Here is a 15,587-nt window from a genome sequence, read left to right as displayed (position 1 = left end):
AATTACAAGAGGCCAAACTGCTCTGATTCATGACAATCCTGAGCAGACCTGTTTATTTAGGTCCAGTGTTGAAGAAAGTTCCTTGTGGAATATATCCAGGGTTGAGATTTTTATTAGATTGGTAAGGTGGAAGGGCAATATTTTAAAGGCTGATTGAAAGGTAGAAGAACAACTGAATTTAGGTGTTATTTTTAAGCTAGACATAGAAATGAAGAAAGGAAAGGGATAGTGAATTAGGAGAAATGATGAATTAACATAAAATAAAGAGTGTGTAAGTCAACACTTCTATGGCATATGGGTCTGATATATCCCGTTCTGGCAGAGATATGTTTGCCAGCACTGGCTTAGGATTTGGATTTTCAGGTCTGCTGAGACAATGAACAGATGGTCATCTGCTCTCCAGGGTCCTATTATTTCCAATCTCATTCTTTCTCTCTATGAGTGAATATCTTAAAAACAAAACAAAACCAAACCCACGTGGAGTTCCACAGAGGAGTGAAAGTAAATGAGTATTTTTCATTTATTATCATTACTTGAAAATAATGCCTCTCCTCCATTTTAACCCTGCAAATAAGGCTTATCTCTTGTTTCTCTTTTCTGCTGACTTACCCTAATGGATTGTGTCCTTGTGCATTTGACTTTATTCATTTATTTAAATAAACACGTATTTCTTTATGTGAGCTCATGTTTTGCTGAACTTGCTCTCTGCATACTGAGGGTCTAAATTAGGGATACTGTACTCTTGAAAAGAATTACATTGGTTTCTCCAGAAACCAGGGATACAACAAGATGGGTACAACTTCCTCGTACCCATCAAATTCATATCCTCAACTGTGATGCAGACTTCAGGCTTTCTTGTGCAGTCCTAGCACTGGTATCATCATTTGCTCCAGGGATTCTCTCCCTTTTTGTGTTACTGCTTACTGTTCCCTACTACACTGTAGCTTATGTTTTCCTTTTTCCTTCTATTCCCTTACATTCTAGTAAGCCCAGTGATGTATCAAGAAAGTCTGTTATAATATATGCAGAATCGATTACATTTTAGAAGAAGTCTATTCTAGTATCTATCCTGGAATATTTGGGAAGTCTTTGGAACTCTGTTCTTATCTGTGAAATGAGGTAGGAACAGGCAGGTCATATGCTTTAACAAAAAGAATGATTTTAACAGCTAGAGCAGGGTTCAAATCTTGGCTTTACTGCTCACTAGCTCAAAGACCTTCAACAAGTAATCTAAACTTATTAAACCTCAATTTGTTCATTAACAAGATGAGGACACTAATTATGCACTGCAGAGTTATATGAGGACTAGAGATAATATATCTAAATATGTAACAAATGACCTTCCCCCACAATTGACCTTCTAGCACACCCTGTCTCAGGCAATGGTATCCATATGGGTGTGAAGCTCATCTGGGTGCTAAAAACTGAGTCTATAATCACAAATAATTCCTATTCTTAAAGAATTTTGTGCTGTAGAAATATGCATAGTTTTAATTTATTCTTTGCTTGATTAGTTTTGCCTCAGCAGAAAAATGAGTGAAAGAAAACTCATAATTACAGATGCAGTTGGAATAAAAAAAATCTCCAGACAAGTTAAGTCTCTAAGCAGATGGCAGATTTTCCTTTTATTCAGGTACATTCTAGTATTAGTGCTCCACCAAACAATAATCAGAGCCTTAGCATTTCAAGAGAATGGTTAATTAGAAGTTCAAAATGAACCTTCAAAAGCCATGTGTACAAGTTTGACCTGGCTCTGATACAAGCAAGGGTTGGCGAGGTTAATAGTGGGAAAATGTCTAGTGCTGCTTTTTTTCAATGAAGGTCCGCCTGGCCCAGGGCTGCAACGTCAAGGCCTCTGTCTGAAGCCAAAAAATCTATGACAAATAGCAGCTCACACCTGACAACAGTCAGAGTTTTAAACTCAACAGGGCAGGGATTTGAAATTCTGCCAATCCTTGCATTTTTTTGTGATTAGATGTATTTTGCAAGTTTACAAGGGTCTCCAAAGTGGATTCATAGTTCCATGGCTCCTTGTAATTTGGCACTGCTCTTCTAGAACAGACTGCAGCTAAATCTCAATTAACCAGAACTTCCAAAACTCCAAATCTTCAGTTAAATCGATGTTCTCCACTGCCCCCAAACAGGTTACTTTTGGAAGAAATGGGAATAAAGTGTACACAAAAATTGCAAAAAGAATTCATTTATTTGTGAGATGGAATAACAATGGCTAAGACCACAGATGCTGGAGCCAGACTGCTTGATTTATGATCTTGCCTTTGTCCAATTATTAACTGTGTGACCTTGGAGAAGTTAATTGAAATATGCCTTAGTTTACTTGGCTGGTAAAATGGAAATGAGAACAATACCTACCTTATAGGATTGTTAAGAAGATTAAATGAGTTATTTATATTAATAAGAGGGCTTAGTGCCGGGTACACTGAAAGCATTAAATAATTATTGTTTTATTATTGCTAACAGGGTTTGCATTGTATAAATAATTTCATCCAATGTCCTCCCATAACTTTACTATAGTGAAAAACTGATGTTTAGGATATTCTATCTTCCCCTGAGATTTTGGCCTTTCAATTAGCAAAGTTTCTTTTTCTTAAGTCTAATATTCTTCATCTTCCCTTTCAAACCTTTTCTTTTGAAAAGGTTTCCTATCCTTTTTCCTATCATAGGGGGTGATACCACCATCTACTCAGTTATCTAAGCCTGAAACTTAGAAGTCATTAATCCTCACCATCCCAATTAATTACCATAGCAAGCCAATGCTACTTCTATATCAAACTGTCACATCTGACATAAGCCCTGCTAAAATCTCCTGTCTTTATTGCTGGCATAATGATCTTTTGAAATTTGGGTATTATCATGCTCCTTCTCTGCTTGAAATAAATCCTCAAATCCTGATGAGTTAAAAGTCCCTTCCAACACTCTGGGTATCTCTTGTTCTTGTCCCCTGCATCTCAATAGGAAGAAGATGAAGGAGAGAGGAAGAGAGAGATAAAAGAAAAGAGAGAAAGAAAACACAAAGTAGGAAGGGACAAAAAGAGAGATGAAAAACTGAGTAGGACTTAGTCCTTGGGTATGGAGTCAAGAAGCCAGTGAAGTTTGTGAGATGATTTATGCAATGCATGTTGCAATCTGGAAAAACAACCATTTAATCTGTGTGCATAGCCCCATGATGTCAAAATATTGGACAATTTCCTCACAAAAAAAGATATAGACAAATTCCTTTCAGCTTGGAAATGATCTGGGTTTTCTCCTGCATTGTGTGATATAAACACTTCTTTGGGAGCAGGCAGGTAGAGGATATTATAGTGATGGGAGAAGACGGCAGAGGATGTGACATTTCATGTAAAAGAAGACAGTGTTTATCATCTTTGGAGCAAGTCTTAACTTACTTTAATAGCTTTTTCATTATTTACTATCCAGAATTCTTAAGCACCAAGAGAACTAAATGGTACCTACTCTGATAATTCACTCTAATACATCAACAGTATTTGTATTTTATTTTACCAACTAGTTATTTCCATTGGAATTAGAATAGAAATGAAATCAACAAAATCAGTGTTTCTTTGTTATTTCCAACATCAGTTGTTACTCCTAAGGGTCTCTCCAGAACAGCTGGTAGTAAAGGTATTTTAAGAAGAAGAGGAAAAAGAGAAGGATAAGGAAAGAATAACAATTAACAAGAAGGAAGAGGAAGAAGTCATGCAGTCAATGACATATATACAAATATACAAAATAGAAATTAAGCCCAGTTCAGATAAGGAGTAGGGTCAACTATACTTGCCTCAGATTTCCCAGAGAAAATTTGATTTCATTTAAATTTTTCTAGAATGGGTGAAATTCGGTTAGGCTCTGCACATTGTGTGCACCTGAACCATGTGGATAACTGACTACCTTGCAGTCAGTTCCGCACTACATGGTACAGTCCCCTGCAGTGAGAAAATCATACCTTTCTACATACTGGCCTCAAAAGTTGGATGAACTCAGAGGACCATAAGTTCATTTCTCATTGCCCTAAATAATACCATGTGCATATCAAGAGAGATTTAGCCACATGAATCTCATATGCAAATTTTATATCAATTTGTATAGAACAAGTTTGATAAGAACATACAGTAACATTACAAATACTGTCCCTTCCTCACCCTGGCCTATGTCCCCATTTTGTTGTGAGTGGCATAGTAAGGAATTCTAAAACCCCAATCCACTAAACAAGGAAAGAATATCTACAGTGGGAAAAGATGAAAAATAGGGGTAGAGGTGGAAAATTACAACTGTTCTTTTATAATTCTGCTTCTTATATGCCATTTTGCTGCCACAGTGGCACCAACTTAGAAAAGCAGTGTGGTGATATGCCATGTCATTCCTCTTCAAATTCCTCAGGAAAGTTAAGCGGCATGCTCACTGTCACATGGCTGGCGAGTGGAAGAGAGGATTATACTGGAATTCATGTCACTTTAAAATCCTCTACACCAGTGTTTTTCAACTTCTCAGTTGAAAACTCCTGGAGGGTTGCAGAATTTTAAAAAGATCCTCACATTCTTGAGCATATGTGTTTTCTCGATCCACAAATCAAAAGATCTATGATTATCACCATTATCATGTAGGAAGTCTACAAAATTGGTTAACACTTAAAAGGAGTACTTTTCTTACTAAAAATTTTAAATAAATAAAAGGAAACCATTGCTCTATACTTATGGTTTTCATATTTTGGGGTTTCATAGATCAATATCAATATCATACACTACATGTTTTTAGAACTTAAAATTACAGTCTTTCAACCTAAATAAATTTAGTTTTATGGAAAACTCACTTCACAGTTCTTCCCTTCAAAGTCAGTGAAAATGTTATCATAGGCCAGGACTGGTAAGAAAAATCACATTTGGTAATCCTGCTTCTCACCATGCTATGAAAAGAAGGGAAGAGGTCAAAGGACTCTGTAAGTCATTAGGATGGGTTTCAGGAAAGGAAACATATATATGAAGGTCCTTTGTCCTACTCTGGGCTGACTCTTTCCTGGCATCACTTGTTGGTAATCACAGCTGGGCAGCTAACTACTAGATTCGGCTCTGAGAACTGCCCCCTCCAAGCTCAGTGATGGAAATGATAGCTCACAAGTAATTCATGTTCTTCCTAACTTAGTAATTATTAATCATTGTGGGTTGTGAAAAGAGAAGAAATGAGCTCTCAAATATTTTGCCTGCTCTTCTTAATTTCTTACTCTGCATGGGCGAGCCAAGGAGTATAATTACCTTAGGTTGTTAAAAAAATCAATCTGGGCTAAGAAAAAAAAGTGGCAAACACTGACGGATTGGCTTACTTATTCATACAACAAATTTGCAGAGCATCTACTATGTGCCAGACACTGTGCAAAGGAGAAAGCAATTAAAAACAAGGAGCATTAACAAAGACAACTATACTATGAAAACACACAGGAAATGTGCCTAATCTAGAATAGGGATAAAGGGGGACTCATAGATGGCTTCCCAACAGAAATAACATTTGAGCTGGTTATAAAATCTTAATAGAGCTGAGGCAGAAGACTTGGTCAGCAGAGTGAACAGGATGGGCAAATGTGAAGCTTCTTAGCCATTATTTCCCTTTGGTCATCTGAAAAATGGTTGACTGTGCTATACGTCCACCATCTTGAGATGAAATCCCTGCCCTGTCAAGGAGGGGTCTTTACAACCTGTCAGGAGAAATGGCTACCCTGCTGTTGCCTTGTAAGGCTTTTCTTCTCAGCAAAAGGAGTAATGTAAACAAGGACAGGACAACAATGATGATCCTGTTGCAAATAACTCACATACACATGGCCAGGCAAAGGGCCAATGCTAATCACAGCCTCAGCGCCTGCACACCCTCAGCTGGGGGCTCGGTTCTCCAAGAGAAATTCAGAGGGCCTGTCAGCACCTTGCTGTCTGTCTGCCTTGGGACCAGGCTATCTAGGAACCTGCCTGAATGTTTCCCACATGCTACAAGGCCTGCTTCTCAAAATTTACATAGTTTTCTGATACTGTAGTCCCATAGTTTTCTGTACTGTAGCACAGAAGAATTCTTCAGAACCTGGGCTAAGAAGTGGGCTGAAATTCAAACATCTTCTAAAGCTAAAAGAAGACATTTGTGTGATGCTCAGAACATATGTGCAGAGGAGGTACTCTTGTTAAAACAAAGGCTATTTCAAGACTGGTTTCATAAACAGGCAACCTGTGCAGTCACAAAGGTCCCCACATTCAGAAGGGCCCCCATGCTTGGTTCATGCTCTGCTGTCATCTGCTTGAAATTATAAACAATTTCCTAATAAGGAAGTATTCCCACACTTTTATTTTGCACTGGAATCCGCAAAATTGTGTAGTGAGTCCCGATTACCTTCCCCACCAACGGGAAAATGGGGAACTCAATCAAGGGACTGGACTCCCATAAAAGCACTTGAAATGGAAGAGTGGGTTCTAAAACAGAGAAAAGTAAAAGTAAGAGTACAATTTTATAGTTTATAAGGAAATACAACATTGTTTGCTAAGCCCAGAGCCCGTAATTTAAATTTCCCAAGCCATTATAATGTTTGTTACTCTGAAATACCCACTTTAATTTATTGTTTTATGGACTTTATGCAGCTCCTTTCAGTTTCTTTAGTCTGAATGACCAGCCCTAAAGGTACGTGGTTCAAAGAACTACATAGGAAATGTACCACACAGTGGGCAGTCATAGTATCAAACCACTTTCCCAGTACTGATTTTTTTCCCATGACCCAATAGCAAGAGATCACTCTCATTTTGTCTTTCCGTTTACAACCTCAACCCACCATTCCGTGCCTTCTCAGCCACAAATTGAGTTCAACTTCTGGTGATGCTACCATCAGTGTTTCTTGGTAAATATTATTTCACATCACCAGCATTTTGATTTTCATCAGGACTAGCTATATAGTTTGTGGGGCCCAGTACAAAATGAAAATGTGGGCCCCTTATTTAAACTTCGGTAAGAATTTCAAGGAAGCACCAGTAAGAGCATTAAGCCATGCATAGGGCCCTTCTAAGTATGGGGCCTATGTGACTGGGCAGGTTGAATGTCCAAGAAGCCAGCCTTGATTCTGAAAGGGAGAACTGGGTCGTGTATACATTCCTTAACCAATCACTGTTAAGTGGGTTGACTACTTTAGCCTTAGACTATGAACAGCTTGCCTGGAACTAGGCATAAGACGATCTTCCCCTGAGTTGCATGGTATATGATAGCCAGTATTAATGAGTAAAATCAGGCTTCTTTTGAGCAGAAGTGAAAAGGCATGGTTGCTGAGTAGCTAACAGCACACTGCATCATACATCCATGACTCAGAAGGAGGAACACTCCAGAAGCACCCTTTAATGCAAGCTTTTATTCTCTAGGGCCTTGAAGAGTTATTCAAATCCTTCCTATTCAAATCTGCCTAATTTCAATTTCTAGGCTTCCCATGCAGATTAAACATCTCCCCTGCTACCAACCCTTCCTTGCAGGAGGTGAGAAGATGGGATTTCTGTCCTCCTGATAATTATCAGTTAACTAAGGAACCATGACTAACAGATTGTAAAATACACAAAGAAAACTCAAGTAATAGAAAGGTTTTAAATAAACACACTACTAATTAAAATCCACATGCAAGTGCTCAGGGTGTGTGAAAGCACTGGATTAACAAGCACTGGGTGAATCCTCAATAGGAATGTAGGAGGAAATGAATTTTTAAATGGGGTAAGTAGTCGGTATTGGTTGGTGTGAAAAGCATTGTGGCACAGAAGACAGATATTCACAATCCACAGTGGCAAAATTCTCACAAAATAAGTTTGGTAATAGAATGAATCCTTTTCAAGAGTCAAACAAGTTTGTCTGGCTAGAGCAGATTGTATTAGTCACTTGAAAATGTCAGTAGTGAAAGGGGAAAAAAAATCATGCAGTAGAAAGTTATTACTAGGAAATTAAATCCAACATAAAAGACAATAGTACAGTTTCTGAAGATATACACAAACTAAGACTTTTCACACGTATGTGAACACTGACTCTTTTTTGTTTGTGTTATCCCCTTCAAAATACTCACTCTTTCTTCATCTAGCCAAAATACTGCTCGGTCCTTAAGAACAAGCTCAGGTCCTATCACTGCCAAGAAGCCTTCCTTGAACCTTCCTTACTTTCCAGTACCTCTCATCCTGCTGAAAGAGACTTAAGAAAGCGACTGCTCCTTCTCCGTGATCTCAGTGCGCCCATGACCCTGTATTGGAATGCTCTATTTTATTGTCTCTCTTTCACTGGACTGTAAACTCCTTGATGCTGGAAACTCTACCTCATTCCTCTTCAGTAACCTCTGTGCCTTGATAACTGATCAAGTTATCATGTATTAACATGTACTAAGTACTCAAGAATGCTTGTTGAAAGTGATATGATCAGAACATACACAGGAACAATAAATTTTAAGAACCACAGCATCAGATGAATGAATTGTATAGAACCTCAACCAGATCGGTATCTCCAAATTACTACTGAGCAAGCAAAGGCAAGGGCTCAGAGAGATAGCTGGGGCTGCTCCAGTGGTGTTTAAAAAAATGCAAATACCATATGATTTCACTTAATATGTGGGATCTAAAAAACAAAACAAACAAAAAGGAAACAGGTCCATAAATACTGACAACAGACTGTTAGTTACCATAGAGGAGGGGGTGGGTGGGGAGACAGGCTTAATAGAAGGGCATAAAGAGGTACAAATTTCAAATTATAAAATAAATTAATCACACAAATGGAAGCGCAGCATACAGAATATAACCAAAAATGTTGTAATACCTTGGTATGGTAACAGGCTAACTACACTTAGCATGGTGAGCATTACTAATGAATATGATTACTGAGTCACTATGTCATACATCTGAAATATTGTATAAAATTGTGTATCAACTATTTCCAATTAAAAAAGTGCTTCTACAGGACAGAAGCAATGCTGAGTGTTTTTCTGACCCTCCTTCACACCACACTTAATTTGGTTTTCCCCTTTGTGCTAACATTCATGCTTGATTTCAATGTGTTTGTGTATATGTATGTACATGTTATCATCTAAAAAGAATAGCTCTTTATAAAGTAACAACAATGTGAAGGGATTTAGACAGTAAAGAAGTCTCTGACTTTCCCTTTCTCTAGTTGGATTTTCTAATAGTGAGGCTTTCTCATTAACTTTTTCCTCTCTCAAAAAACTTAAAACCAGTAAATGATTGTTGAATTCCAACATCATTAGGAAATAACTTACCTGTAGGTAAGACTGAACAATTTAATCACAATTTCTATATTAATTTAATTGTTTGCATAGATGCTTAGTGGTAGTAATGGGAAAAAATCCAAGTACTTGGAAAATATGAGAAATGCAGAATCTAAATCTAGAGTCTCTGAATTATGTTAGCAGTGTAAGGAAAGATTGTCACATTAAGAGCAAAACCATAACACATTTAGGTATGAATACATAATATGTGCAAATTATGATAACTCTAAATATGTTTCTCATATTTGAGAAACTTACATATGTTTTTTCATGTGCTCTAGTTCACAGTATAAGTTTAATTATTTGTACCTGATTAGAAGTTAAGATAAAAAACTTTGAAGACATACTTTGAATTTCAATGATCTTCTGTAAAGAAATAACAGCATTCTTATTCGGGGTTTGGTGGAGAATATCTTCTGCAAGTGGCTCCAGCTGCAAGAATAGTAGATAATAATATGAGCAGAATATTATGACTTTATGGTAAGTGTGACAGAAGCAAAGCAAACAGAAACAACCTACAAAGAAAGCTTGCTCCATGAACTACTTAACATTTTGCTGATACCAGCTCTAAAAGTGTAGCCAGCCTTATTTTGTTTTGCAGCCATGTAATTGAATTCCAAAGGGCTTTTATATTGGTTACAAGACTAATCTATGAAGTTCCTGAAGCAGGTGCATGTCTGTGTATTATTCATTAAAAATCTGAGTTATTTGTGTAATTTTTGTGGGTTCCTCACAAACCAAATTCCATCATGTCTGTATATGCAGCTGGGCCCTGCAAGCAAAATCTCAGGGGAGTCGCAGCAGACAGAAAGTGAGTCGTCTATTATCCACCCTTTTGCAGTGTTTTTACCTGTAACCACCACCCTACAGTTTCAGACTCAGTGGAAAGCCATGAGACACAGCTGCTCTTAGTTAATTGCTACTGAACAAGTAGAAGAGAAAATGTTGTTTAAATAAAACCAATGGTAAAATAATTGTACATTTTCACTGGCCTTCCACTATATTCATGACTATGCACAACACAAATTTTGGTCTTGCAAATATATCATGATCTCCAGGAATTACAGATTCTTCATGGAGAAGCTCAGGAAACACTGCTTTGCAAGAAATGAAGAGGAGCTTTGAATAGAGTGTTTTGACAGAATTAAATCTGAAGATGCGTCCCTGGAAATATCTTGGTGATAGCCTGGTGTATAGCAGCAGAATCACATAGCCAGAGCAATTGCAAATGAAATAGCTGTCCAGCTATTGTGACCCAGAAGTAAGGAAAGTAATATTAACAGAGGGATTTAAAAAAAGCAGTTTTCTTAGAAAACTTATGGTTAGTAGTCTCAGATACAAACTGATGGTTGAACTATTAGATGGCATGAATGGGAACTGATGTCACTAGCAGTTGTACTGAGGCATGAACTTTTCTGTCTCTTCATCTGTAGGAAAAAATTCTAAAAAAAACCAGGGATTCCAAGTTTCCACCACATATGTGAGTGAATCTTCCCCCCAGGGTATCTCTGAATTGATTATTCTATACTTCAATCACAGATTCTAAAACAATAGCACCTTTCTTCCAGATGCCATAGGATAACAGACTAGCTCAAGGATATTTACACATGGGTAAATTCACTAAATATAACTTTTCAGAGTGTTTTTCTTAGCTGCCAAAGAAAAACCTTTAAAGCATCAGAAGGTTTATTTGCAATACAGTTTAGTAAGAGAAAAAAAGAAACAGTATCAGGGAAAGGTTCTGCAATCTTAAACTCTTAAAAATTTGTTAAAGTCATTTTTTAAATACTGGTATTTCAGATACTATCTTCAAGAATATGCTATCCTAGTAACACCCTCTTAAATCAGAGGAGCTACTGACTCATAAACGGAAGGTTACTTGGAAAACTCTTACTCAAGAATTAGACAGGGTTGAACTACCTTGCTCATAAATAATCTTTCCTTTCACCTCTGTCTCAGAGCTTAGAGAAAACTTTTAATAGAGATCAGGTACATTTTACTAATAAAATATTTTAAAATATCACTCTATGTTCAAATATTTAAGAACAAAAGCACAAGGTGATTCCAGTATATTTAGTTCTTCAAAATGCTTTCCTGTGCCGTTAGGGTAAAAATGCTGACAAATTTAAAGATTCTGGCAACTGGAAAGCTACAGGCATCTCATTAATATAAAAACCTCACTCCTGGAACTCTCTTACATTGAGGTCTGTGGGTTATTTTTAAGACCTGAGCTATGTAGAAACTAAATATGATTCAGGGTGTTGGGAGTAAAAATACAAACAACCCTAAACCTTCAATTTGGAATTGTCAGTTAGATATGATAAAGTTGTATCTACTTATAAAAGCAACCTAGAGAATTAAGGCAATTACATTGATAATTTAAGCCTCCCAACCCATTTCCCTGCGTATTGTAGGTGAGTGTCATTTAGAGGATTTAACCTTCAGTAAATTGCCCCAATTTGTTTCATTTTGAGGATATATACAGAGACAGGGCTGAATTCAGAAAGTTCTCAATGTAGGTTCTTTATTTTTTCCTCAGGTAGGTCTGCAGAGAGGGCAATGGGTAGTGCTTTCAGTTGGCAAGGAAGCAAGCAACATTGAGAGTCTGTTTTCCTAAAATTAAAACCTTGTATAGAGGGACCACAGAATCGAGTAATCTTTTCTAGAGTTTGTTGATTTAATCATTCACAATTATAAGCACTAAAAATGTGATGGAAGCAACTATTTTATAAATATGAGTATTGGTCATTATTACTAATCTAATAACTAACTAATGAAATAATAAATAGTCATTTTTTATAAATTTAGGACAAAAAATAAGAATATGCAGTACAGATGTATTATATATTTAGTTTGGCTGATAAAATATAGCAAAAACATTGGCTTTTGAGGCTAATCAATGTTAGCAAGAATTATTTAAAGATAAATGAGGAAGTGATTTATGCAAACCAGAGAACTTTACATGCAAAAGTTACAGTAAGATAAAGCAGATGCAGATGCAGGAAATATCTCACACCCATTATGCTATCTTTGCTGAGTAATTCTGTCAAGTAATAATAATTATCATGGAGTTACAAGATATACTAGATAATTTTAATATAACCTCTTGACTCATGAAGCTCTCATGTAGCTATATTATATCAAAGGCTTAATTACAACCATTATGTACAGAAATTCTTTATACAAACTTTCAGTCTCCATGACAGAGAAATTTATTTTCTGTATCTTTTATAGAAAGTTGCAATACCATATTGACAATTCAGATATTTGTTAAGTTGCACAAACCATGAAATTTCTAAGTACTGCAGCTATTTTAAAACATACAAAATTGTAGCCATTATCATGTTGTGAGTAATTTTCAGATTTTTTAGAATTAGATCATTTAAATTGTAAAAATCATTTTAGTTGGCTAGGCTGAATTATGGAAATAGACAAGGGTATCCTTGGAGAAGCTCTTGTATAAGAGTTTGAAAACTCATTCTGTATTTATGAGGCATGAAAATCAACCCTATTATTTTCATGATTTAGAACAGAACATAAAAACAGCAGAGACTTTGCAAATATAACAGGTACAAGAGGGTAAATGTATATATCAACCAAGCAAAAGATCTACTAACCACTCTCAGCTTTTATGTTTACCAAATATGTTAAGGATTTTTACACTTTTATACTTTCATTTTGTTCCCTCTGACTTGTTTTTTCCATGTTCCTTTGAATGGGAGAAACCTTAGTAAATCATTTAGAGATCAACAAAAATATTGCCTGCTCTGTGAAATCTTTCCTAAAATTCTCTGAGACAGCAAATTGCTTCTGCCTTTGTGTCTTCTTTCCACACAAATACTCTTGTTTACTTTATATAGTGTATTTTGTACTCAGCCATGTCTGGCATTCTCTACTTTGTTCTGAATAGCTTATAGGCAAAACACAGTCTGGTATACAGTAGACATTAGTAAAATGTTGAATGAATGGACGAAGGATTAATTGAAGAAAACATGGAGAGGTAGGCTTTATTCTGTACTCCACAGCTAACAGGCCTGAGTAAAATAGGTTCTTCCTCTTGGTTCCTGTAATCAGGGCATAATTTTAGGGCAAAAGACTGGGAAGAACAATAATGATAATTCATTTTCAGGTCTATATAATTGAATTTTAAGTAACATTTTAAAAATTTTTAATTGATTTTTAAATTGACCATCAATTTACTGAAAACTTATTACTTCTAATAATGTATATATGAATAATTTTATCAAGACTTTCTATATATACAGTTATATCATCTGTTGATAGTGAGACATTTATTCCTCACTAATGCTTAAATTTTTAAATTTCTTCTTGGGAGAGGATTAAAGAGAGTGGCATGAGAGGTGAGACAGAAACCTCCTCCTACAACCACATATAATGTGAAAATATAACAAATATGTCAAATCCTGGAAGAACAACAGGAAAGAAGGCTACAGCAGACTGTCTACACCTGGGGAAACAAGCAGACCTCAAGGAAAGGTGTAAAGTACCAAAGCCATGATCCTGATGGATCCAAGCCCATCTCCCACTCTAGCTCACCAGAGGGAGGAAGAGAAATGGAGCAGGGAGGGAGTGGAGGCCTAGGACTGCAGAACACCCAGCCCTGGAGATCTGCTCTGGGAACATGAACCTACATACATTGGTGCTCTGAAGATTAGTGAGGTTGGAAAGCTAAAACAGGTGGAATACTTGGAGAGATTGAGATTCCAGTTGCTTGTGGAATCTCAGGTATCCACATCCGGCCGCTTTGGGACAAAAGAAAGGCAGGTAGTCTGAGAGACTTCCTAACAGTGAAAAGACTGCTAAAGGGGCAAAGACTGCACAGAGCTTGCTGCTCAGGACAAAGGACAGGTGGACAAAATTTTCCAGGCACACTCTGCACAGCAGGTTGGGAACTATCAAGAGCTTCATGTGCCCCATCCCTCTGGCTGGCTATGCAGCTCGAAGGCACCCATCCACAATATGCAGCCTGCTGCTCCTTCCTCCCAGCAGTCACTGGCTCACAAACTGGCTGCCCACACCATTGCACCAGGCCAGCCAGAGGGTGGTCCCACCTATGGCAGCTACAAGTGCAAAGGCTTCTCCCTGAGTGCTTGGCCGTGACAGTGAAGAAAGGCACTGCAGCTGGGAAGCAGAAAAGACCACTTTCCTCCCAACAGGCACCAGAGCCACTTGCCTGTGAACCCTGCAATCACTCCAGGGGCTGAGGAGCTCCAGAGAGTAGAGCTTCTCGGCACTAGAGGGTGCCACCTACAAATATGTAATGTCAAAGGAACCTGTTTCAAACCAAAATCACACACACCAGAAAGTGGGCCAAGTGAAACTGAACTCAGCAATCTTCCTGAAAGAGAGTTCAAAATAAAAATCATAAACATCCTTATGGGGCTACAGAAAAATATTCAAGAACTCAGGGAGGAATTCAGGAATGAGATACAAACATTCAGTAATACAGTATCTGAAATGAAACATACAATGGAGGGATTTAAAAGCAGATTAGATGAAGAAGAGGAGACAATAAATGAAATAGAAATTAGAGAAGTGGAATACAAAGAAGCTGAGGAACAGAGAGAAAAAAGGATCTCTAGGAATGAAAGAATATTGAGAGAACTGTGTGACCAATCCAAGTGGAACAATATTTACATTATAGGGGTACAAGAATAATAAGAGATAGAAAAAGAGATAGAAAGTGTCTTTGAGGAGGCAACTGATGAAAACTTCCCCAATCTGGGGAAGGAAATAGTCTCTCAGGCTATGGAGGTGCACAGATCTCCCAACATAAGGAACCCAAGGAAAACAACACCAAAACATATAATAATTAAAATGGCAAAGGTCAAGGATAAAGACAGAGTATTAAAAGCATCCAGAGAGAGAGAAAAGATAACATACAAAGGAAAACCCATCAGGCTATCATCAAATTTCTCAACAGAAACCAGGCCAGAAGGGAGTGGCATGATGTATTTAATGCAATGAAGCAGAAGGGCCTCCAACCAAAATACCCTACCCGACAAGATAATCATTTAAATTTGAAGGAGGGACTAAACAATTACCATATAAGCAAAAGCTGAGAGAATTTACCTCCCACAAACCACCACTACAGTGTATTTTGGAGGGACTGCTACAGACAGAAGTGTCCCTAAGGCTAAATAGCTGTCATTAGGGAAAATTAAACCACAGTAAAGAAAGTAGAACAATTACTAAGGAGATGCAAAATCAAATCTACACTCAAAGTCAGTCAAGGGATACACAAAGAGTACAGAATATGACACCAAATATATAAAGAATGGAGAAGGAAGAA

The 15,587-nt window shown here is 37.2% G+C and overlaps 1 protein-coding gene and 1 long non-coding RNA gene across 4 annotated transcripts in view; one reads left to right on the top strand and one right to left on the bottom strand.

Moving 5' to 3' along the window:
- Nucleotides 1-15,587, bottom strand: part of HDAC9 (histone deacetylase 9) — a 930,736-nt gene that overhangs the window by 39,332 nt on the left and 875,817 nt on the right. The window contains exon 27 of the mRNA XM_057504568.1: nucleotides 9,622-9,706. Coding sequence (XP_057360551.1) covers nucleotides 9,622-9,706 — 85 coding nt within the window. The remainder of the gene's footprint in view (nucleotides 1-9,621; nucleotides 9,707-15,587) is intronic.
- LOC130684290 (uncharacterized) overlaps nucleotides 1-15,587 on the top strand; it is a 203,586-nt gene that overhangs the window by 130,607 nt on the left and 57,392 nt on the right. The window lies entirely within an intron of this gene.

Source organism: Manis pentadactyla, chromosome 7, assembly GCF_030020395.1.
Source record: "Manis pentadactyla isolate mManPen7 chromosome 7, mManPen7.hap1, whole genome shotgun sequence".
Lineage (NCBI taxonomy): Eukaryota > Metazoa > Chordata > Mammalia > Pholidota > Manidae > Manis > Manis pentadactyla.
Note: the sequence above shows the minus strand (reverse complement) of the source record. Positions and strands in the feature narration are given on the sequence as shown.